Raw genomic sequence first — 25,521 nt, 5'->3', positions numbered from 1 at the left:
TGTCTGTAATGAATCACATGCATGGAAATATTGCTAACCAGGAGCAGTCAGCCTGTCACCCTCAAGACAAATAGACCTCCCTATCCCAACAGGTCACCAGCAGCGCCCCCAAGTGAGCACACACAACTACTACAATTTGAATCTCTTAAATAGGAGTCCAATTGGTTGGTCCAGTAAGAAACAATGGGACACATCACTCCGAATAGACACTGTGTATTTGCTGGTTCTGCATGTTAATAAGTCATCACATACAGTAAATGGTCCACTGAGTACCTCAAAGTAAAAAAAAAATATGGAGTTTCCCATTATTTGTATGGAATTCTTTGTTTTCATTGCACCGAAACATTAATTGTGACTCATAAGCTGGGTTTCCACCAAAAAAAAACGTCCACTGAGGTATGAAAAATCAACAAGACATGAGACGAGGGTTGCTGGTGGTCACACTCTTATGAATGAAGCGGTACACGTGTTGAAGCCGTGTTGAACCAATCAGCAACGGCATTTTTTGGGGTGTAATATGTCATCGGAACTTCATTTAGATGCTGGTCACTGCAGTCGAAATGCAACGAGTTCCTCAAAAGGTTCCTAGTTCCGGGGGGACACAGGGCTGTATAGCTACTGACAAACTTTGATGGATAAAAACACCATCACTGACTTGAATAAAGCTCCCTCGCTTAAAACAGCTGGATATAACTTTCCCTGTGTGTTATTTAAATAGACGACATTGTTCGGAGGAAAATTTTTTAGATTAGATTTATTTTGAACATGCAACAAATTATAAGAAAACAAAACCAACACAATGAATAGTGAACACATACAGCAAATTCTAAATAAAATAAATAAATATATGTTCGAAAAGGAGAAGGTGGATGTAAACACTTATAAGCTCCTACAGCTTTCTATAACTTAAATAATCTTAAAGGTTCCGTGCTCATTTTCAGGTTCTTACTTGTATTTTGGGTTTCTACTACAACATGTTTACATACTTTAATGTTTAAAAAAAACTTTATTTTCCTCATGCTGTCTGCTTGAATATACCTGTATTTACCCTCTGCCTGAAACGCTACGTTTTAGTACATTTAAATGGAATTGGAACAGAATTGCGTTGCTAGGCAACAGCTTGGGTCCATGTTTACGTCCTGTAAGCTGATGTCATTCACACACACTGCAACAGGAAATAAAGGGACACATTTAGAATGTTTATGTTTAAAACTGTGAAATGGTCTAAATATTCTATATTTGTGACATCACAAAATGGACAGAAATCCTAACGGCTTGTTTCAAAAGCTCAGTTTCTAAATACGGGCTGTGTGTGTTTCTCTTTGGATTGAGCGTTCCGATACTTTCACAGTATTGATATAGAACTTAAACCTGCTTTATAATATAAAAGCCATGAAAATGTCACTTTTTACAATATGGGACCTTTAATATACATCTTAATATATATATTAAAAAAACAATAACAACAAAAATGAGCATCACAATCGTTTTTTTTCATTTTCTTAAATTGATCTATGTTTGTACATTGCTTAATTTCTTCATCTAAGTTTGATGTTTATAAGAATGCGTATTTAGTCAGGAAAAAAAAGGTCAAACTTTGATTAAATGAAACATTAAATATGTAGTCAAAATTAACGAGCACTTTTTCAGAGGAGGGGAAGAACATCTTGTGCTTGTGATGGGGTCAGCATCTAGTTTCAGAATTTGAACTATGCTAGTTGTAAAAGGTGGGGATATTTTTATTTTTTATGTTTAGGACAGAAATAACAAGCCTGTGTTGCTGTGCGTCAGACACACAGTACAGATTCCACCTGTCACGTTTCACGTCCTCCCACCAAGCTGTTCAAAAGGCTGTTTATACATCATTGATAAAGTTATAGACCACGACGCAAACCTGCTTCTTATCAACGGCATACAGCACGTATTTCATTAAACATTTCCAAATGACTGTGGCTGTCAGCCTTCATATCTTCATGTAGCAGAGGTACACTATAGACGGACTACCAGCTGATTAAAAATGTCCCTGCTTCTTGGATAAATTGTATGCTAAATATATAGAGAGATCTTAGTTAAGACGACATAAAAGTGACGCAGTTAGGCTGAAAATGATTTGCAATTTATGGCCTTTTAAAACATGAAATGACGGACTGAGAAACACAATCTTATTTTAGTCCAGTGAGTAAAACCTGACAAGTTAATGAGGCTGGATTTAATATGTAATGTTAACTAGTTAACCTATTGAGGTTATAAAAATACACATTGGGCTTCATGCAGCAACGTTCTCTTTATATTTTCTCTTAATTTTCTGTTAAGAGAAAAAAAAATAAGAGAAGTCAAAACCAGATGCACCAAATGTTCTTAACCATCCAAATCTGCTCTTATACCCAGGCGTGCAGAATGATGAATCCCACTTGACCGATTGTTTATTTTTTATTTAATCTAACTGTCATGGAGCCTTTTTTCTCCACTCCCAATATACAATTTCCTTGAGTGGTATGTATATGTTGAGAGGAAGGTGCACATTCCTCTCGCTCATCTGTTCAACATTTATATGAGCTGTGAGCTTGTGATGTTTGAAATGCTTGTGCACTTCCCCTTTAAATGTCTTTCCTGCTGTAATGTTCGTCAGTTTCCAAAGAGAGTAATGTTTACCTGTTTCTCCACTTTGCTAACAATATTTATATATTATAAATTTAACCACCAATTGGCTCCAAATGAGGGCAGATTGATGCAACCTGGGTTAAAGTGGCTCTAATTCCAGAGATCCTCCCTGATTGGCCACAGACAGCAGGTGACAGGTATAAAAGGTCCTGGAAGACAGAGAACTGGTTGGTCTGTTCTTCACTCTCCAGGTAAATGGAGGAAGACCAGTGTTTTGTGTGGTGTAATGTTTTTTCTCAATAACTGTATGCAGAGGACCTTAAGTATGATGGCGTATTAGGGCTATTGTAGGCACACAAAAAAAGCCTGGAGAGTTGGTAACACCGTTGGCCTTACTCAGAGACCATCCTAAGTGGCCTTCCACTTGGATACCCAAAGTGTGCCAAATGGGTTTTCTACCTTTTGAAAGGAAATCTGGCAATAAAATACTACTGATATGCACTCAGAGGCCTTCCTTACCATAATAACACTACTTTGGGAGTAGCGGAAGTCAGACAGCGGCTGGCTTTACCACGGTTTTACACTCCACTACTTTTCAGAGTTTTCTTCTTGCAAAGTTACGTCTTTATAACCTCGCAAATTTGCACTTTGGCCATGACATTTACCCTGCGTTCATCATCCCATTCTACCATTGTGCACAGTATAAAATTTCAAAAAAGTATAATTTTGTCTCCAAATGGTGTAGTTTTATTATAATAATGAAATATGATCAAGTAAAACTTAGATCATAGCAAATAAGATCAATAACAATGGAAATAAAATAACAAAAAAGAATCCAAAGTCATGCATTCAATATAAAAACAGTCAAAAATAATGTAACTAAAATATTGAAATCATTGCCAAACAAACATTGTTTGGACAAAATACACTTAGAGTGTTGTTTTAGTAGCGTTAAGGCCTCGTCTTTTAGAAACTATTTGGAAAAAGACCACCACACAAAGTTTTTAATCAGTGTTTTAACACAGTTCAGTCGAACCCGGTACCAGGTTCATCAGGTAAAGTGTGTGTGGACCTACAGGTGGCTCTAGTATGAACTGTGATAACACCGTGTTTACATGTCCAATAATGTAGTCTGACATGCAGGTTGATCTGTAAATTGAGTGCATCTCCTGCATCATTTTGCATCACCCGTTCCAGATCGGACACAGTACACTATGTTTTCTCCCGTTGGATGAAAGAAGAGCTCCTGCTGGGTCAGGCAAGGGGTCGAGACTGGAGCAGCTCCTCGTGTCCCTTTTCACTGCAGCTGGCTGAAGATTTTACTGCCTACAAGAGCCCAGGAATGTTCACGTCTTGGTTTTCCGAGAGACATAATGTTTTATTGCATTCCCTCGGACACCATTTCTGTCTCTCCCTGTTTGGCAGCTATGCAGCAGTGGCAGCAGGTGTTTACGTTTGCCCCTGAGGGGGAGGCTGATAGGAGGAAGCTGAAGAAGAGGAGGGACAGTTACTCAAACAGACCAGCAGGAGACCAAACAGCAGCGAGCCAGAGAGGACGAGAAGACATCACAGCTTCAATAGCAAAGACAGGTAAGCAAAAAAAAATAAAAATACTTTCACTAAGCACAGCGATACAAGTCCAGTAAGAGCAGGAATCTCTCTGGATGACGATGCATCAACCAGGATTTGACTGTAAAGTTGGTAGTAATTGATTTTAGTGATAACATTCAAACTTTGAGCTACTGAAAAAAAAGATCCTGTGGGTCGTCATAATGAGAAACTTTCTCAAAATAATGACTCAGTTGTTCAAAATAGTGACTTTATTTTTCAAAATAATGACTTAACATTTCAAAATAGTTACTTACTGTCTCAAAAATAATAACTTAGTATCTCGAAATAATGACTAAGTATTTCAAAATAATGACAGTATTTCAAAATAATGGCTTAGTATCTCAAAATAATGACTTTGTTTTTCAAAATAATGACTAAATATTTCAAAATAATGACAGTATTTCAAAATAATGACTTAATATTTCAAAATAATGGCTTAGTATTTCAAAATAATGACTTTGTTTTTCAAAATAATGACTGTTTTTCAAAATAATGACTTTGTTTTTCAAAATAATGACTACATTTTTCAAAATAATGACAGTATTTCAAAATAATGACTTAATATTTCAAAATAATGGCTTAGTATTTCAAAATAGTGACTTAGTATTTCAAAATAATGACTTTGTTTTTCAAAATAATGACTTTGTTTTTCAAAATAATAACTTAGTATCTCCAAATAATGACAGTATCTTGAAATAATGACTTTGTATGTCAAAATAGTGACTTTGTTTTTCAAAATAATTACTATATCTCAAAATAGTTACTTATTGTCTCAAAATAATATTTTTTTTATCTCAAAATAATTATTTATTGTCTCACAAATAATAATGACTTATTATTTCAAAATAATGACAGTTTCTCAAAATAATGACTTAGTATTTCAAAAATAACAACAGCATTTCAAACTATTAGTACCTCAAAAGTCATTATTAGACAAAGATTCTCATTATTTTGAGATACTAAGTCATCATTTCGAGAAAGTTTGTCATTATAATGATTTACAGGATCTTTGCTTTTTTCATCACAAGGCAAAGTTTTAATCCCACTGGTGGAAATAGGCTCCCATATTAAGCTGAACTCTTTTTTTCAAACAAGTATTTCAACGTTGCCTTCACTCAGGATGTAAAAAGACAGAATATGTTCCTGTGTTTCAGTATCAATAGCGTGCTCCATGAGTTAGTGCTGCACTTCGATACGGTTAGTGGGCATAGTGCTCATTGTTAGCGATGTGTGGGCTGTTGTTAGATTTCATCTAAGTGTATTTTAATCCGTATCAGATGAACTGATAGGGCAGAAATAATCCCCTTCAATTAAAGGTATCAGTCACCTATCTCAACCATCTGGATTGAATTAAGATCATATCAAATTCAAAGTACAAAACGATGCCAAAGCTTCACCAATCAGCGTGAAGCGTAAGTTTGACCTACACCTAACCATCAAGCTGTATGCAGAGTGAAACCTTCGACACTCTTGGCACTGGTTAGTGAGTATAGTGAGTGTTGGAGGATCTTAAGTGAGTCACAACAGTCCTGCGTGTTGTCAGTAGTAGTGAGTTGTCCTCGGCGCTGATTTACAGTCAATCAGAGACAGCTGAGCCGAGAGGTATTCCTATCTCTGGAAAGTCTAACACTCCTTCACATTGTTGGCTATAAAAAGCAAAGCCCCTCGGCATATTTACTGTATATACCAGTCATCCTAAACATGTAAAATGTCAATATACATCAGAGCAGCACGGTGAAAAAAAAAAAAAAAGTTAAAAAAGCATTAGTTTTGGAGGGGATTTAAATACATTCATTGAAAAGTGTGAACAAATGGAACAAATCTGGCAACGTCTGCAGGTTGTTGATGACATTTAACACCCGTTGCAAAGGTAAATAAGACATAGCTATAGACATACTGCAGGAGCGGAGGAGGAGGAGGAGGAGGTGATGAAAAGATGAATAAGAAATAGTGTGGAGGGAGAGAGAAACCCCCGACTGTGAATGGCATGTCTGCTATTTGTGGAAGAAGGAGGACAGAGAGAAGCTTTCATTGCATGAAGATAGAGTAGGAGTGAACTGTATAAGCGTGTGGACATGTTGACAAGATGTCAGTCACCCACTGGAAACCTGATTTACTTCAATTTGCAGACACAGTTTATAAGATGTGGCATGCGATATTCTATATTTTTCAATCGTCAGACCTAAACCTACAGCAAGTATTGTCTGTTGATCCTGATATATGTTCTTCCTCTGTGCCATTGTGAGCGATGAATGTTGCACTGGGCGACATGTTCCTTCATGGCCGTGAACATGGTAACACTAGTTTATTTTGAGCTGATCCCATATACGCTGCCCCGCTGCTGGAAAACTAACACAGAGCCCTAAAATAGTCCCCTAAAATATGCAGTATTCACTCCTGTTTGAGTAACGTTTGCTAAAAACTACAGTGCCCAGCGGAATGAGAAAATTACTTATCCATTTTGAGAAAGAAACTGTATATTTGAGAACTCTTTTTATAGTTTTACGTCTTCGGAAGGACCCAATGAGAGCCACGAAAAGGCGTATGAATGACATGATAATTCGCAATATTTAGCGTGCAATAAGAACGCCGTTGTTGCTTTTGGCGTGTCATGTCTACGCCATGTAGTCTGTACCGACTGCAATGTAAACGCATCCTCATAAATATGCTAAACTCGGAGTTAGTGACGTAAAATAAAAAGTGAGAAAGACCGCTTGTGGTTGATAGGTCCAACAAACACAGGACTTTTAATCTGGAGACCAGTGTTTTGTTTGTAAGTTAGTTACATTTGTGATGTGTTTTCCATATATATGTTAAGTTGTTTTACATCATACGTTTTTTACTTAGTTTAGTTTAGTTTAGTTTACGTACTTATTTTAAGCACAAACATGATGTTTTTCCTAAACTAAACTAAGTGGTTTTGTTGCCTAAAGCCATTTTTTTTCAAAAATTATGACAGTATTTAAAAAAAAAACTTAAAATAATGACTTAGTATCTCAAAATAATGACTTATTATTTCAAAATAATGACTTATTATTTCAAAATAATGACTTAATATCTCCAAAATAATGACTTAATATCTTAAAATAATGAAAGAATCTTAAATTATTAAATTAGTATTGCAAAATAATGAGAAACTTTCTCAAAACAACGACTTGGTATCTCAAAATAATGACTTAGTATTTCAAAATAATGACTTTGAATCGCAAAATAATGAGTTAGTATCTCAAAAGTCATTATTTTGACAAAGTTTCTTATTATTTTGAGATACTAAGTCGTTATTTTGAGAAAGTTTGTCACTATAATGAACATAACTGCAGCCGTTACCGTAGTTTTGTTGCGTGGCATTATTATGACACACGAAAAGCTGCGCACAATTGACATGCAAAAAGCCTAAAATGCGTCCTCATGACACTCAGAATATCCTTATAATGTTGTGCTATTTACACGCCTTCCCAATCAATCAATCGCTGAGTGAAAATCCAACATTTTAAAACTTCATCTATGTATTTCTAAGTATGTTCTATTGATATATTACTGTAAACATATTCATGTTTCTGTGCCATATCCAGTGACTGCTCTAAAAACCTAATTTCCCCACCGGGACCATTATGGTTTCATGTTATCTTCTCGCCTCTCTGGCAGCTGACCTGCTGGCTGCATGGGGGGTCGTAACTCAGCCTCTTCCAGAAGGCCAGGGAAAGATAGCGAGAGAGCCCCGGAGATAGAGACACCGATAGGTTTGTAAGTTGGAGGGATGTAACACTATGTATAGCTTTGGAAACAGAGAAGAGGACATCCAGGGATGCGTCGAAGGAGACAGGGAAATCTTTGTCCCTGTAGAGATCAAGGGCTGTGGAGGACGGAGGGTTTGAATACCAGAGGAAGAGCTCAGAGGAGGAGCTCACCTCTCTCTCTCTCTGTCTCTCTGCAGCCAAAGGACACATTTCAGGTGTCGAGAACAGAAACAGAGGAAGACGCTGAAGAGTTTTTGACCTCTCCTCTCAAGGAATCACGTTCTTCATTCAGGTGCAGCAACAGATCTCGTAAGTTAAAACTATTTTTAGAAGCTTGTACCAGTACAGAGCAACAGTATGGAGCATGACTTTAACCCAGCTGTATGTTTACATATTCATTGAATGCATTTTTTTGTCTACGGATTGTAACTTAACTTAAAAAAACTTAGACCTTCCACGACTTTCTCGGTTGCCTATAACAACCTGTGGACTGATTTCTATATGTAAAGGACTCTGGACTGTCTTGCCGAGAAAATCCAAAGAAGCCATCGGTTGCTTTGTAATGTTAGCTTATAAAGTAATTTGCAAACTGCAAGCTATAGTTAGTATCATGGAGCCAGTGGTCCTAATAAAGTATAGAAACATTACAGAACAATATGTAATGGATAATGCCCGACAAAGGGGTCAATATCAGGAATTAATGGACGATAAGGTGTGATGTCAGGATGCTGAGTGCAGTTCACTTAACGGCTGCATGCGTCATTAATAACAAGGATTTTCTGAAAGTTACATACAGTACCTTTAAGTGTCAAAATTTCCACTAACTTACTGAAAAATCTTACCAGATTCTTGTACATGTTGAATGCTAGCACTCAGCCAGCGGCTTAAAATTATCATATTTTGAGGGAAATCAGTTATAACCACGAGATAAATTGGCATAAATGTGAATTTTTACAAAACAAGTCCTGTGTTTTTAGATCCATCCGGCCACCCCAACCCCATCCGCTTTTTTGTCGCTCTTTATATTACGTCACCTGTCATGATTATGTGGATTACATATAAATGATTATGTGGGTTATATAAGCCTATGAGTTATAGTGCATTACTTTTCGTAGACAGCTACGAGTAGTATATGAGAACAGCCTGACCGATCTGATATGGAGTTTCCTCCTCTCAGGGCAAACTTTAAATTTTTAGCCCCACTAAGAATCAAAACAAGTCAGTCCATGTTTTATCATCCTGTAACTTTCTTATTAATCGGCTTAAATGGTAGCCAGGGTGGCTACAGACTCTAGCGTGGACTAGTTGTCACATTACTTGTTTCTTCTTCTTATCTGTCCAGTCATCAGCAGACCTCCAGAGGCCGGAGCAGAGGGAGTACATTGGGGATACAAAGCCCAGTGTGTACAGCAGTACTATGGGCAAGGAAGACAACGGATATGGGTCTTGGAGAGGTAACCTTATTTTCCACTTATGGTTCGGTCAAGAGAAACTTTGGTCCAGCATTGAGGAAGAACGCTGCAGATGGCGGCCGCTAAACGGGCTGTAATGTAATCATATCGGACAATTCAAACAGACCTGATCAAGTGAAATGTAAAGAAAAAGGTTTTATTTCTCAGTAAGGTCCTTTCCATTATGTTGTCAGACACTTATAATAACAATCTGAGCCTGTCAGTGACAAAAACAAGCACTTTTAGTGGACGCAAACTGACGGTGAGGAGTTGCCACGAGCGATTACATTGCAGCTCGTTTAGCGGCTGCCGTCTGCAGCGTTCCCCGCAACACCTTCTCACACGTTCTTCTTGTTTGACTTTTACAAACAATCTGAACAAACAAGTATACAGTAATATAATTTTTTTCATGTTCATTTACGTTTCTCTTAAAGTGTTTCTTTATTGTGTGTTGGAGAGGTTTTCATTGTTGTTGTTTTTGTGTGGTCTTCAAATGAACTCGCGCTGCAGGAAATCACCTCTTTGTCTTTCTGTGTACTGGTAGACGGTGATGAGCCCAAAACAGACGTCCACGCTGACAAAAAGACCGGAAGCAACCAGCCTTCACTCTGCAACTCCTTAGAAATTAGTAACTCGGTACGATTCTCTTTCTCCTTTATATCCTAAAAATTCTAAATGTAAATGTAAAAACACAGGGTGTGGTTTTATCTTAATACACAAGAGGACAGAAGTGGGCTTTCCTTGCTCTTCTTGGTGGTTTCAAATCCTTTGTGTGATTTAAATTCAAACTGTCCCCCATTGGAATTAAGTGATCTTGTGATAAAGAAAACGACGTGTCTCAAATTGTCACCCTGTCTTTCTCTTGTCGGTACGTCTTGTCGACCTGTACTGTATGTCTCAAACACAACCTGCCTTCATCGCATCATCTTCCATTCGTGTCGCGTGTCAACCCTGAACTCAGCCTGACGACAACTCGCTCCAGCTTCAATCTGCTGTTCTCGATGACAACGCTGTCAATGCCGACGATGATGGAGTGAAGAAGAGTCACGAGGGACGAAGCGAGAACGACGAAGAGGGCCACCTGGCTTATCACATCGGCTTTGTGATGAAAGAAAGATGTACTTTGTTTTCCGTGTCTTTTCTGTCCTTGTCATAGCTGGGATGTTTTGATATTCAAGATAAGGTCAAGATATTTTTGGTCTCCTTCACGTAATCCTTTTGTGATGGGTGAAAGATGTTCTGTAGCCTATAGCCTTAATTAAGGGTGCTGGTATTGGTATTAAGATATCCAACCTTAGGCATAACCCACAAATGCTCCATTGGGAATAAGGCCTAATGCAGATTTCCAAAATGTTTACATGACCCGTATCAAATTCTGAATATTTTCATATTTGGAATAATATTGGAATATTAGTTTGCATGTAAACGTAGTCAGTGTTGACCCCAATAAATATTTGTTCGTCCTTCCCAGATGAGGTGGTAGTTACTCTGGGAGCAGGAGCCTTTGGAAAAGTGGTGGAGTGCATCGATAGAGACAAGTAAGCATGCATGCTTGAACCGTTGGTATCCAAATCTGACATCCTGATTTATTAGCCAACAGCCAGAAACAGTTTAATCATGTAAACTGAATGCAGAAGAATTCATTTTTTGTGTCTTTTTCTATCTGTGTGTTGAACAGAGAGGAGCGTGTGGCCGTGAAGATTGTGAGGAACATTGAGTGTTTCCGTGAAGTGGCGAAGTCTGAGATCGCAGTGCTGGAGGAGATCAACAGCCTGGATGAGGACAACACATTGTGAGTGTAGACCCCTCTCAGTGAATCCTACAATGCTTTAACGCCACCATGCTCACGGACTCTCTCCTGCCAGTGCCTGCGTGAGGATGCTGGACTGGTTCGAGCACGAAGGTCACATCTGCATCGTGTTCGAGCTGCTCGGCCTCAGCACCTTCGAGTTCCTCCGACAGAACCGCTTCCTGCCGTTCAACGTGGAGCAGATCAGACACATGGCCTTCCAGATCTTCAGAGCCGTCTGCTGTGAGTCAAGTGTGTGTTAGCCACTCTCTACCAGCCCTGTGACCTCTGACCCCTGACCTTAATGGCCACTCTGGACCTGTAACAAATACTTGATTATTGCATAATGCAATTTTTTTTCCAAAAAGACAGGTCTTACAGTAGGCATACTAAAGATATGACATAAAAATGCCCACATAAGCTACTTGGTTGGTGGAAATCCCATATATAATCACATTTATCAGACATTTATCTACAGGCCCATGTACTAAGAGAAGCAAAAACACAAACCTTTTAACAAACACGCAACGTAACAGTGTGCGTTTGTGTTTGTTTGACAGTCCTGCATCGTAACCAGCTGACCCACACTGACCTGAAGCCAGAGAACATCCTGTTTGTCTGCTCCGACTACGACCTGCAGCACAACCGGGAGACGGTAAACGCTCTGTTACAGCAAATAAAACAGGTTCATGCTCTCATTTCAAGATGTAGTGAAGGATGTTTAGCAGTGTGTGTGTGTGTGTGTGTGTGTGTGTGTGTGTGTGTGTGTGTGTGTATGTGTGTAGAAGCGTAAGGAGAGGAAACTGAGGAGTCTGGATGTGAAGGTGGTGGATTTTGGCACCGCCACGTTTGACCACGAACACCATGAATCCCTGGTGTCAACGCGCCACTACCGAGCTCCAGAGGTCATACTGGGTACACACACAACTCTCACACACACACACAAAGACACACACACACACACAGACAGAATTACATTAATGTGTGTGTCAAATGATCCATGCATTAACTTGCCATGTGTGTTTGTGCACAGATCTGGGCTGGAACCAGTCGTGTGACGTTTGGAGTCTGGGCTGCGTTCTCATGGAGTTTTACCTCGGCTGTACACTCTTCCCGGTACGTACACACCCACACACACACACACACACACACTCACACAGAAATAATAGTATGTTTTTCTACCGTGCTTGTCTGTTGTTCCAGACCCACGACACTAAAGAACATCTGGCCATGATGGAGAAAATCCTGGGACCGATTCCCCCCCACCTGCTGAAACAGACCAGGTAACCCCAGACCCCAAGTTCTCCCAGGCACAGGTAGGAGGTGATCTGGGTCGGCCTCAGGGTACCTCAGGTACCCAGGGAGGCAGCCTTACTCGGTGCCTCACCTTGCACTGCACATCCCTACCTCCGACACTGAAACGAGTAGCCTGAATGCAACACATAAGCAACAAGTTTCAGCCGCGTTTCCATCATGCAACAATGTTACAGTCTCATGAGTCCAAAGAGATCCAGCCCCGGTTCCTAAATATTACAGTCCAACAACGAAAGTACAACGAAACCGCATTGTCAATTACGTATTTTCCCCCGGATTATGTTGTTTTTTGACGTATATCACAAATACGTTTAATTATTGTCCGCGTCCACGTAAAGTGTGATTTATGCTTGACGCATCTGCATGGCCAAAGTGATTTCACACTCTCAGACACGGCCCTTAGCAGGGGTTTCGTGCGGCAGGTTTTCACCTGTCCAACGCAGACGCAGACGCAGACGCAGACGCAGACGCAGACACAGATGCAGACGCAGACGCAGTCGCGAAATGGTAAACTTTTAGGAGCTTTAAGGAGAAACCCACACGGAGCATAAGACTTTTCCTCGTAACGATTCAACGTGGTTTGTGCGACCGTCCTTGCAGAAAGCATTACAGTAGCTTAAGGAGGAGGTCGGGGTGGATGAATGGGTCAAACACATGACCTCCACCCAGGACACCGCTCTTCGTGTACTGTGTGAAACCAAAAAATACTTAATTTGACCCGAACTATGATCTTTCACTAAACCTGGCTGTGCTGTATTGTGTGTAGAAAGCAGCATTACGTGCACAACGAGCGACTGAACTGGGACGAGCAGAGCTCCTCTGACGACTACATCAGGAAACACTGTAAACCTCTCAAGGTACGCACAGCACTCAGATCAGCCAATCAGCTGCAGCCGTGAGGTTGCAGCAGGAAGTAACGGCCCGTCTCTTTTTCAGCAGTACATGCTGAGGAAGAGCGAGGAAGAGAGGCAGCTGTTCGACCTGCTCGGCTGCATGTTGGAGTACGACGTGTACAGACGGATCACCCTGGAGGAGGCGCTGTGGCACCCGTTCTTCAGCCCGCTGAGGACGGCGAAGCAGCGCAGCTAACACACACACACACACACACACGCAGTCAACATATACCTCAGCCTGTCATTTTAGCGTTGCGATTACTGAACTGTTTGTTGTTCTGAGTTGATGAGTTTCAGTTTTGTTAACAGTTTCAGAGAGCATTCCTGTCTACTTGAAATCATTTTAAAAATCGAATCATGAAGTAAAGTGTAATACAGAGTATATTTTCCTTCATTGATTCTTAGTATGTTTTGTCAGCAGTTTGTTAATAAATATTTTGCATTTTGGTGTGTCTTAATTAATTTTTTTTTACTTAGATAAAAGTATTGTTCCCTCACATGAAGTCATTTTAATTGCACTTTAAATTTGGCCATCATTTCTGTCATTTATGATAACATTGTTCTCACTAAAGTCATTACATCTGGGAACATTGCTGCAGCAGTCTGGCAGGGTGAGAAACAAGAGCAGTCAGTTGCTGTAGATGTACACTATAAATGGAGGAGCTTCTCACGGGTGGAAAAATTCTAAAATTAATTGTATATGGTGGTGAAACGGCTCCATTGAGGCCTCAGAAAACAGAGAATATCTGCTGAATTTTGGAGAAAATATTTTTGCGTAGGGTCTGGCGGCATCTAGCGATGAGGTTTGCTGATGGCAACCAACTGATACCTCCCATGTGACAAGCGTGTAGGAGAACTACGGTGGTCTTAAAGGTTCCATATTGCAAAAAGTGAGATTTTCATGTCTTTTACATTATTAAGCAGGTTTAAGTGCTATGTAAATAAAATATATAAATGAAATACATACAGCTCGTATTCAGAAACTGTGCGTTTGAAACAAGCCGTCAGGATTTCTGTCCATTTGTGATGTCACAAATATACAATATATAGATCATTACACGGTTTTAAACATAAACTTTCTAAATATGTCCCAGTTTATTTCCTGGTTGCAATGTATGTAAATAACATCAGCTGACAGGAAGTAAACATGGACCCAAACTGTTGCCTAGCAACGCAATTCCGTTGCAATTCCATTGAAATGTGATAAAACGGAGCATTTCAGACAGAGGGTAAATACATGCATATTCGGATAGACAGTGTGAGGAAAATAAAGGTTTTTTAAACACTACAGCATGTAAACATGTTCTAGTAGAAACCCAGAATACAAGTATTAACATGAAAATGAGCACGATATGGGACCTTTAAAAAAAGTTATTCCTCATTTTTCGTGCCTTTTTCTTACAAATGTCCAGCAACACGTGTCAATTTCCACTCGTTACATGCATACAGTCTTTAAAATAAACTTCCGTCTTCACAGGAAACTACTTAGTTTGTTACTTAAGTACGGAAGTTAGGTGACGGCAACAAATCTACTTAGTTAGGTTTAGGAAAACACGAAAACATGAAAGTCTCTCTCTTTGGTTTGTCCGTTCTTGGCTACTGTAGAAACATGCCGGCTGGCTCTGTGAAGAGCACCCGCTCTATATCTATGTACATATAAACGGCTCATTCTAAGCTAACGGAAACACAACTACTCTTAGATTCAGATGATTATACACTAATGAAAACATAGTTATTAATATTATATTCCATTTCTGCCAATAGATCCCCCTAAATGCTACACACTGGTCCTTTAAGTTTAATCGGCAGTGGCATTGTAAAGATGCAGTTTGATTACCGTTGCATGGTTTTGTCATTGTTAGTATAAAAGTATGTTGATTTCTTGTATAGTAATATCAACAACAGGGGGAAAGAAGTATAAAGATATACAGGAAGAGCAGGAAAAACACCCTTTATTCTGATTCCAAGCTGGTTAGACATAGTGATGTGTTCAAGGTCCTTTTTAGGTGTATGCACAAACAAGACAGCGTGATCCTGCTCAAACCCTATATACTGTATATAACAGCCTGATGAGTCACATGAAGAAAGCACCATTTGGTAAATTAAACAGTTGATTGGGCTTCATGCAGACTCTGCAGTCTGCCAGTCTAAAGTAAACGCTTATGACATCACCTGGTGTAACTGCTTTGTTGATACAGGCTGCTGATACGTAAAGTGGACATATTTATCTTAAGATTCAAGCAGCCGAGGAAGTTTCCATGACTGAATAGTTATCCAGCTATGAAATATTACGTCTGCTATCTGACAACCATCAGCTTAAAGCTGCTAAATCACATGGATGTATAATAAAGCAGTATAAAAAGGGCCAAGGCACACAGTTTATGCATAATGTCATGGGTTCCAGTCTGTCTCGTGACCTTTTTGCTGCCTCAATTTACTGCACAGAAGAGATAACAAAATGCTTACGACAAAATGCAGTGATTTATAAAGAAAAGATGGGACTCAAATGCTGGATGTGAATTAGTTTATTTTTTTCTGGTGGTAAACATGGACATTTTATGAACTTTATGAATTGACGTGGCCTGGCAGTACATGAATGCACCATTAGTTTTGGTATCTTTGAGGTCAAAATGATGCCGTATGGTGAAGCCTCTGGAGATTGTCTCATTTGGTAACAAGGCACTTTAGCTGAGCTTCTAATTGAATGTATTTTATTTGGAATATTTACATTTATATAATTGCATATATTTCTTTAGGTATGTCCAGACGCCAACCTCCAGTCCTGAAAAGTGAAGCCAATGCTGAAGTGCCTTAAACCTGCATTTTTTCTAACAGCCAGCAGGGGGCGACTCCTCTGGTTGCTAAGAGAAGTCTGATTGTATAGAAGTCTATGAGAAAATGAGCCTACTTCTCACTTGATTTATTACCTCAGTAAACATTGTAAACATGAGTTTATGGTCTCAATCGCTAGTTTCAAGTCTTCTTCAATACAGCATGATGTTCATTTAGTAAATTATGATCCCATTTAGAGTCAAATAGACCATAAAGCAAACAAAAGCACAATAATGGCACCCACTGTCACTGCGGAAAAATAACTTAAATATCTCCTTACAGTATTTTTCATCCATTGTATACCATGTCAGCCCACTTCCTTGTGGGGTTTTCCCAGTATCTGCAGGATATCAGACTTGCAGTAAGTGTGCATAAAGGGCTCAATGAGTCAGTGAGCGTCCCGATCATGCACAGTGGGAGTTATCAGGAACGCCTGTCCATCTCTGTGAAACTGGACCGTCGAACTGTTTCCTGTCCCCTATACTGCCACTGACCTCTGACTCCATCTGGTCTCACTGGGAACGTTGGAACAAATATTTGCATTATACTGTAGTGATGAGTCTCCAGCCCATCATCACTCAACCAAACAGACAAAACATAGCCAAAGATATGTCGTCATATACCTGAATTTTCCTTCTTCAACATGTTTTGCAGATACAATAGTACTGAAGACATGGTGATAGATGGACTGAAAACCAGACTAAAAGAAAGGGGGAGAAAGTTTTGGCTTTAAAACTTTATTAGTTGTCGGATTGGGCTCAGGCCTCAAGGAACTGGGTCAATCTGCCGTTTTCACAGCAGCCATTTCGACATGAAATTACAGGGTATACACAGGTGTAGTTAATAACACTAATTATGGCCCTGGTATAGTGCATGCTGCCTCGTTGGAAAGACCATAATTAGTTTATCAATTACACCTGTGTTTACCCTGCAATTACTGTCAAACGTCAGCTGTGAAAAGAGCCAGTCAGGCTGATGGTGTGCGACGGTGTAGAATTATAACAAGTGTACCATCGCAAATTTAATATGTAAAGTAATACTATTTTTTTTTTTTGTTGCCACAGTTTCTCCGGTTTCTTTCACAAGCCTGTCGTGGCCGATAGCGGCACAGTGTGAGCCTTGTCGTTGCCGATAATCAGCCGCAGCAGCGACGGGTTAAGAGCATCTCCTCCACCACCACCACCACCACCAGAAACACCAGCTTGAGTCAGCACAGGTGGCGGCGGGTCACACCTTCCTGTGACGCCTGGCGGTCCAGCAGCCGACGAGCCGCCTGTGAAGCAGGAAAACATAGCTGCCAACTGCAGCCGCACCTCCCTCTGCCAGCAGGCGTACACCAGAGGGTTGATCAGCGAGTTGGACAGTCCCAACAGCCACAGGTAATTCTCCAACACGACGATGAGTTTGCAGCTTTCGCACAGGAGGTGAACTATGCACGCCACAAAGAACGGGCACCAGAGGACCAAGAAGCAGCCCACGAGCATGCCCACCGTCCTCAGGGCCTTGACGTGGCTCCAGTAATGGCTCCTCAGCTGGTGATGATGCTCGTAATGTTGATGGCGGTCAGCCGTCCTGGACCCGGCCTGCCTCACTTGGCAGATCTGCTTCTGGTGGATGCAGGCGATCTTCAGGATGTCCAGGTAGATGTAAACAAAGACGCAGAGCACGGGGAAGAAGCACACACTGAATAACGCGATCATGCCCACCTGGTGGATAACGGAGAAAAGGGCGCAGAAGCCGTTGTATCCGTCCGCCTGCAGCTGCCACACCATGACTGAGGAACACAGGACATGGGTTATTATTCACCGTATAACTCTACTGCTACACTCTTGGACTATAAACTGTCCTCAAAGTCCATCAACATGCCGCCGTCTGATAAACCTTCAAACTCACGGATGTATTACTCAAACTTGACCTTTTTCCAGCAGTACCTTTTGCAACATGGCCTGCAACAACTCAACGTATCCTCATAAAACGGTTCGTATGATATCTTACGAAACGTTATTCCTAATTTTTTTGTGCGTTATCCTACGAATGTCCAGCAACACGTGTTAATTTCTGATCGTTACATGCATACAGTCTTTTCAAAATAAACTTCTGTCTTCACAGGAAACAACTTGGTTAGGTTAGGCAACAAAACTACTTAGTTAGGTTTAGGAGAAGATCGTGATTTGTGTTGAATTAACTCTGGATGTGGTGTAACTTAAGTATAGAAGTTATGTGACGGCAACAAAACTACTTGGTTAGGTTTCGTAAAAGTTTGTGGTTTGGGTTAAAATAACTACGGAGGTGGCGTTACTTAAATACAGAAGTCACATGACGGCAACAAAAATACTTAGTTAGGTTTAGTAAAAGATCGTGGTTTTGGTTAAAATATCTACGGAAGTGGTGTTACTTAAGTACGGAAGTTACATGACATGCCATACATGCCACAAAACTTAGTTAGGTTTAGGAAAAGATTGTGTTTTTAAGTCTCACCTGGCAAGAATCCCATCGTGAGAGAGCTGATCCACAAAGCCAGCAGCGCCCAGACTGCCGTCCCCTTCCCAGACAGCTGGGAGTACCGCAGGGGCATCTTGATGGCTGCGTAGCGGTCGAGTGAGATCAGGAACATGGACATGATCGACGCCGTGCAGGGCGACATCACGAAGGCCATCACCATCAAACAGCGCATCTTGCCCTGAGCGGGAGGCGTGGCGTTTGTCGCAGCATAAGCGGCGACGTGGCGTTGCTGGTTCTGAGTGACGTTGATGCTGTTGAAGTCCTCCGTGGCCAGGCCAGTGATGGCCACGCCCACCAGGGCGTCGGCCAGTGCCAGGTTGAGGACGAAGCACCAACTCTGGCTTCTCCTCTTGAGGAGCAGCTTAAGTAGAGCAGCGGCCACCAGCAGGTTGGTGGAGATGATGAGGCACGAGGCGATGCTGAGGATGACGCCCATCACCCGGGGCTTCAGGTTCTGGGCTGTCGGCTCGTTGGAGTTCATGCTGTCAGGAGTCGTCATGCTAACAGCGGCCTCAGTGCATGTTGATAACAAAAAAACCAAAGGTTTTAAGATGAAATCCACATTGCTGCGATAAGAAACTGTGTTTTTATCCTTTACATCATAACCCAAAATGTGTCACAAGGTTAAAACTTTAAGACTGTTAATATAAAATATTAAAATGTCAAATAACTTCAAGAGCTCCAACATGTGACAGCACTTAATTGGCAAAGGAGCACCATAAAGCTGTTACAATGAAGAATCTCATCGTCCCGTTACACGTTAATCCAGAGTCATGTAATGTTTCCATGGTGACTCGTGTCAGAGTTTAAGAAAGATAATCGGTTGCTGCTGAAACATCCGTTTAATCTCAGCGGTCTCATCTGTGTCCTTAAAATCCCTGCAACAAATGCAGAAGGACAGGAACACTCTGAGCATTATCAGCAGGTCTCGCTTCTTGTCCCCTCCCCTAACACACACACACAGTCTTTAGACGCACACACACAACTGCACAAACACATGCACACCCTTCTGTTGCTTCTCTGGGATTGACCCTTGTCCCAGCAGGAAGATCTCTATTTTTATCATCAAGTTACTGGATTTATCATTTTAAATCAAGTCGATTTTTTTAAACTAAGTCTTGGTTGGTGTTAATGTGCTACGGAGTACCAAACCTGACAAAACTGAACGTAAATATATTAAATCAGCAGGAACTACTTTAATGCAAATACATTAAAGAGGATATACAATTCATCATACAATTAATTGAGCATGCAAAAACGCAAAATCCTACCAAGTATATTTGTCTAATTACTAGTCAAAATATCTCATAACACATTTCAGTGAGATATAGGGACTAGTTTTTAGACAATGCAGCTTGAATATCTTGTTAAAGGAGAAACTTCTATAGTCTATAGTTCTATAGTTGTAGAAACAACCTTCTTCTTTTTTTTTTTAGCACAAAATGTGTGTGTTGTTTAACCCTTTTTTCTCCGGTTTTTCAGTAGGAGTAAAGTTAGTATTTGTCTTTTGTTTCCTTTCTTTTAAGTAGGTAAGTTTAGGTTGTGAAGGGCTGCAAATTCCTTGTTGCTGGTTGTCTTTGGGAGCTTGGGAGAGGGGAGCCTCTTTATTCATGTTGCGCCAGGGTTTCCCCTATGCCGGGTCGTAACATGAATTGGGGGCTCATCCGGGATCCCGGCCTTTTTTGCTTTAAAATAAGACACAATCACCTAACAAGTAACATTTCAGAGAGACATAGGGACTAGTTTTTAGACAATGCATCTTGAATATCTACTTTTGTGGATTACAGTCTTATTATAACACAAAACACTTCCTAACACTAGTGAAATATAGCTCAAAATGAGTTTTCCCAGCTAATTTCAAGATCTATTTTTATCTTGAAAGGCCTAAATATAAAATTTTATTTCAAGAAATCGTACCAAGTTTTACTTATTAAAAACACCTTGTGTTGCGGCAGCATCATATGAATGTTGTGCATATAGTAGAAGAAGGTGCCGTTTTGTCATCTGTAACTATACCGTTCAGGTTGTTTGCAGATGTTGCATAAAAACGTGGATGAAAACAAACCTGGTGGACTCCTGGTGGTCCTTTCACTCCTGCATGTAATGTATTTATTATTAATAGTGATAGCGTTAAAAAAAACAACAACAGTAAGTAAGAAGTTTACTAAAAATCCGTTCAGTGATATACAACGCAAACATGTTTGTGTGGAGTACAGAGCTGAGTCTTAGTTAAACTCTAACCCTGCTGGCTGATGTCCTACTCTGGCCTCAGAGTCCTCGGGAGAGACATCTGGCCTGATGGGACCATTTTCCACTAAGATTCACACACAAATAGATCTGGTTAATGACGCTTTCTCATTAGCTGCATGCACTCAAGACATCACCTGGCATCACACCAGCTTCAGTCAGCAGCAGCTGAGAAAAATACGACTGGAGACACTTAATCTATAGCCTTGATATTGTGTATGGCAATGACCTTATTGTTTCTTTTGTTGCAAGAATTTTAATGTCAAATCTTCTGACTTTTCATCACTTTGCATCTAGCCCATCATCAGATCAAAATTTTATTTTGTCCCATACTTTGGTTTATGATCAAACATCTGCAGAACTAATGACATTCTCATCAGCCTCAACTGCACCTTTTGTTTAGTGCTAATTAGCTAATGTTAGCGTGCTGGCACGCTAAATATGGTAAACCTGGTAAATATTATAATTGTAACCAACTTCCGTACTTAAAGGTCCCATATCGTGCTCATTTTCAAGTTCATACTTGTATTTTGTGTTTCTACTAGAACATGTTTACATACTGTAATGTTCAAAAAACACATTATTTTCCTCATAATGTCTGCCTGAATATACCTGTATTTACCCTCTGTCTGAAACGCTCCGTTTTAGCACATTTCAATGGAATTGCAACAGAATTGCGTTGCTAGGCAACAGTTTGGGTCCATGTTTACTTCCTGTCAGCTGATGTTATTCACATACACTGCAAAAGGAAATAAACTGGGACACATTTAGAATGTTTACGTTTAAAACTGTGAAATGGTCTAAATATTGTATATTTGTGACATCACAAATGGACAGAAATCCTGACGGCTTGTTTCAAACGCGCAATTTCTGAATACGGGCTGTGTATATTTCTCCGTATATTGAGCGTTTTGATAGTTTAACAGCATTTATATAGCACTTAAACCTGCTTTATAATGTAAAAGACCTGAAAATCTCACTTTTTACAATATGGGACCTTTAAGTAACGCCACCCCCATAGTTATTTCAACACAGATGTTGACTTATTGGTCACATAACATCCGTACTTAAAGGAACAGTGTGTAACATTTTGTGTGTAATCACCTGAAAATAAGAATGTTTTTGTTAGCTCAGAATGAGCCCTTCATATCTACATAGGGAGCGAGTCCTCTTCACAGAGTCCTCCATGTTGCTCCGGCAATGTTTCTACAGTAGCCCAGAACGGACAAACCAAACACTGGCTCTGGAAAGAGCTTTTTACGTTACCTGAAGGTCACCTATTTAACCTCATCCTCAAACCTCAACACAACAACCCCAGCCGGGTTCACTGTGAGTCCACAGCCACCTGAGAGGAAAGATCCTCTTTTTTATACCTCTCACCTCCCCCACCTTCTCTCCCAACAAACCAAAATAGCTCCAACAGACACACAATGTAGGAATGTTATTCACCCCTGCTAGACCTTTCAGGACCTTTCAAAACAAAGCGTGCAGGTCAGCAGTAATCGTGCCCAGTTTGCCCAGCAGCACCCAGGGAGCCGGGATCCTGTTTACACCTCTGCCAACGCCGTCCTCCAACCGCTGGGACGAATCCTTGTAACTCCACCTGGACTTGGGATCTGTCTCGAAGGAGCCGCCGAGGGTTATTTTTTATCCAAAGTGAGGTCCAGTTTTGGAAGATCAGTCTGTCAGGAAAGAGCTCTTCTCCACAGGATTCTTAAGGTGATGATGATGATGATGATGATGATGTTATGTGAGTGATGGTGTGGCGTTCAAGCTGCTGCTTCCCATTGTGGTTATACACATCAGGGTGGTCTGCAGCAAATATTTGGTTGTATTAGAGGCCTTGGGGTTATATGGAGGACAGAACCTGCCAAAATAGATAAATAAATGTCTCGATACATAAATAAATATGCCATTGAATGTACTAAAGATAATATTAAAAATAATTTATATTATTATATATATTATATTAATTCCTCTATTTACTCTTCTATTTAATTTTTCCTTTATTTATTTATATATTATATGAATTCCTCTATTTACTCTTTTATTTTATTATTCCTTTATTTATTTATATATTATATTAATTCCTCTATCTACTCTTCTATTTAATTTCGACTTTTTTTTATTAACTTTTAAATATATATTTTTGTATTTATATTTATTTTCACATTCATTTGTTATTCATTTTAAATGTATTTTTCCATTCTTAAATTGTATGCATTTATTAATGTATATTTAAGTATTTATTTATTATTTTGGTTAAATCTGGCCAGATCTTTTAAAAGGCAGTAGAAGAGTGAATAAATAACACAAACTCATAGTCTGTCAAGAAGAAAAGTTTCATACTTATATGTTAAATGTAGGCTCTAAAATAAGAGTTCAAGAGAGGGTGTTGTTGCTTTCTGCTTTGTGTGGTGTAAGTTTTCTTAACAGATGTGTCTTTGCACCAATATACATTTTTCTGCTGCAGACAAGGTGACTGCCTTTGTGTTTCTATTATCAGACTGAAGATGTCGTTAAAGAGACGGCTGCTGTCCATGTTGTTGTGCTGTGTTTACTGCGTGGCCTCGCTCTTCTGCCTCCACCCGAACCGCAACAACTGCTTCTCTCTCGGAGCTCGGTGAGTCTGCCTGTTAAACATGGACAACATGGAACCCTGGCATAATATGTGCTCTTCTTCTGTGGTTTGGGTATACCAGTTAATTATAAAAAACAGTTAAATATGAGCATCATTTTACACATAATGGATCTTTCCCACAGCAGACAGTTAGACTATCAAACACAGGTGGAGTTCCAGTGCCAGGGCCCTGTATGGTCTATGCTGGCTCATTCATATGGCTTTTCGCTTTTCACAAGAGGTTTTATTTTCCTTCTTATATTGTGCTTTTTCATTTTATTTTTGTCCTATTTTTATTTTTTATTTTATTTTATCAAGTGGGTTTTATATTCCATCTTATTTTATGTATTTTTTTATTTTATTTTTGTCTAATTTTTATTTTCTCATGTTGGTTTTATTTTCCATCTTATCATGTTTTTTTTCATTTTATTTTTTTAATCTTATTTCATCGAGTGGGTTTTATTTTCCATCGTATGTTGTGCATTTTTTATCTTATTTTTATCCTATTTCTTTTTTTATTTTTATCTTATTTAATGCTTTTTATTTTATTTTTGTCCTTTTTTTATTTTTATCTTATTTTATCAAGTGGGTTTTATTTTCCATCTGACGTTATGCTTTTTTATTCTTATTTTTTTTATCTTATTTGTATCTTCTTCTTCTTCTTCTTCATGTGACTTCAGGAATCTGGTGTCAGTCGTCCAGCAGCTTTACCAGCGTGTCATCCGACTGCTGCGCACCACTCTCTGATCCACAGCGCCTGCTGCCTGTGTTTACACCAATAACTCCGAGACCTGTCCCGCCAACTGTGGCTGCTGACAAGCATGCCCTCCAGTAGTGCATCATTGCCTATTAGAAAGAAGACGGAGGAGAAACAGAGGAAGAGGAATGGTGTCTTTCCACCAACTCTCTGAATTGGGCTCCAGCTGCCCTGTTGTGTTCACTACTGCAATTCTCTGACTATACTTTAGATGAGGAGTTTATTTTTTTACTGATTAACATTGTGGGTATCTGCTGTGTGAGATGCGAGTGAGGTGGAAAGGACAGTTGTCTTTGAGATGCATTTTAAAAGGTTCACTGTGAGCGTGCCTGCTCTGCTGTTTACCAAATGTTGGTTGAAGTATACAGGCTTATGACCAAAGAAACTGATTTAAAAATGCAGATGTCTTTTTTCATTCATTGCATTGGTGTCATAAAAGATGGGTGGTGCAGGACAAATCAACATGTTTGGTCACAACAGGTTAGAGGTCACCTGAAGGTTAAAAAGCTGCTCGTCTGGGCGCCTAGGTTAGCTCAGTTGGTAGAGCGGGCGTCCATGTATTAAGGCTTGGTCCTGACCGCGGCGGCCCGGGTTCAAATCCGGCCTGTGGCCCTTTCCGCATCCACTCTCTCTCTCCCCCCTTTCAAGACTCTATCCACTGTCCTGTCATAAAAATGGAAAAATGCCCCCAAAAAAATAACTTTAAAAAAAAAAAAAAAGCTGCTCGTCTGAATGAGAATTTGTGCTTGTAAAATAGAAGAAGAAAAAGAAGAAGAAGTCTGAGTGTCAGTGTGGCTGCCAGATGTGATTGTATAACGCTCCCTCCATCATCAACCGCTCCACTCAGGAGGTTGTGGTAAAAAAACTAAAAAAACAAGGCGTTCTCAGTCAAGATGTTTGCTTGAATAAATAAACATTTGAACGGCAGTAAATAAACACTGGGCTATGACAGTTGTCTATTGAGGTGACATTGATGATGACTTTAACTTAAGGTCTGATTTCTCACTCTGAACAGCATGTAAGGACAAACAGCAAATGTATCTGGACAATATAATTATTTAAAAAATATAGACTGATCCACTCCATTATTCACTCCAATAAAACAAAATACATTTTATTTAAAAAAAGCCTGTGTGTCATTTTTACACCATCTCTCTATCGTTTAAC

The 25,521-nt window shown here is 39.8% G+C and overlaps 2 protein-coding genes and 1 long non-coding RNA gene across 4 annotated transcripts; 2 read left to right on the top strand and 1 right to left on the bottom strand.

Annotated features, from left to right (window-relative positions):
• The first annotated feature begins 7,836 nt into the window (after positions 1 to 7,836).
• On the top strand, positions 7,837 to 13,835 carry LOC141752558 (dual specificity protein kinase CLK4-like). Of its 2 annotated transcripts, none has more exons than XM_074610585.1 (14): positions 7,837 to 7,952; positions 8,147 to 8,258; positions 9,292 to 9,403; positions 9,945 to 10,036; positions 10,362 to 10,518; positions 10,872 to 10,938; positions 11,079 to 11,192; positions 11,266 to 11,432; positions 11,750 to 11,844; positions 11,975 to 12,104; positions 12,223 to 12,305; positions 12,393 to 12,472; positions 13,270 to 13,360; positions 13,443 to 13,835. In XM_074610585.1, exons 3-14 carry the CDS (start codon positions 9,367 to 9,369, stop codon positions 13,590 to 13,592), a joined length of 1,263 nt encoding a protein of 420 aa, XP_074466686.1. In that variant the 5' UTR covers positions 7,837 to 7,952; positions 8,147 to 8,258; positions 9,292 to 9,366; the 3' UTR covers positions 13,593 to 13,835. The 2 variants fall into 2 exon arrangements, with proteins under 2 accessions (XP_074466686.1, XP_074466685.1); XM_074610584.1 differs by having other exon boundaries at positions 13,440 to 13,834.
• Positions 13,836 to 16,984: 3,149 nt separating this feature from the next.
• Positions 16,985 to 19,337, bottom strand: gpr119 (G protein-coupled receptor 119). The gene is made up of 2 exons (XM_074611327.1): positions 18,707 to 19,337; positions 16,985 to 18,002 (listed from the first exon to the last, which is right to left on the bottom strand). The coding sequence occupies exons 1-2, from the start codon at positions 19,227 to 19,229 to the stop codon at positions 17,308 to 17,310; spliced, it is 1,218 nt and encodes a 405-aa protein (XP_074467428.1). The 5' UTR covers positions 19,230 to 19,337; the 3' UTR covers positions 16,985 to 17,307.
• Positions 19,338 to 22,471: 3,134 nt separating this feature from the next.
• LOC141753020 (uncharacterized) lies at positions 22,472 to 24,866 on the top strand. Its single transcript, XR_012590373.1, has 3 exons — positions 22,472 to 22,696; positions 23,484 to 23,600; positions 24,278 to 24,866. It is a non-coding gene; the product is annotated as an uncharacterized LOC141753020 (long non-coding RNA).
• Positions 24,867 to 25,521: the final 655 nt, after the last annotated feature.

Source organism: Sebastes fasciatus, chromosome 16 (assembly GCF_043250625.1).
Source record: "Sebastes fasciatus isolate fSebFas1 chromosome 16, fSebFas1.pri, whole genome shotgun sequence".
Taxonomy (NCBI): domain Eukaryota; kingdom Metazoa; phylum Chordata; class Actinopteri; order Perciformes; family Sebastidae; genus Sebastes; species Sebastes fasciatus.
The sequence above is the reverse complement of the archived record's forward strand: the minus strand, read 5'-3'. Positions and strand labels throughout refer to the sequence as shown.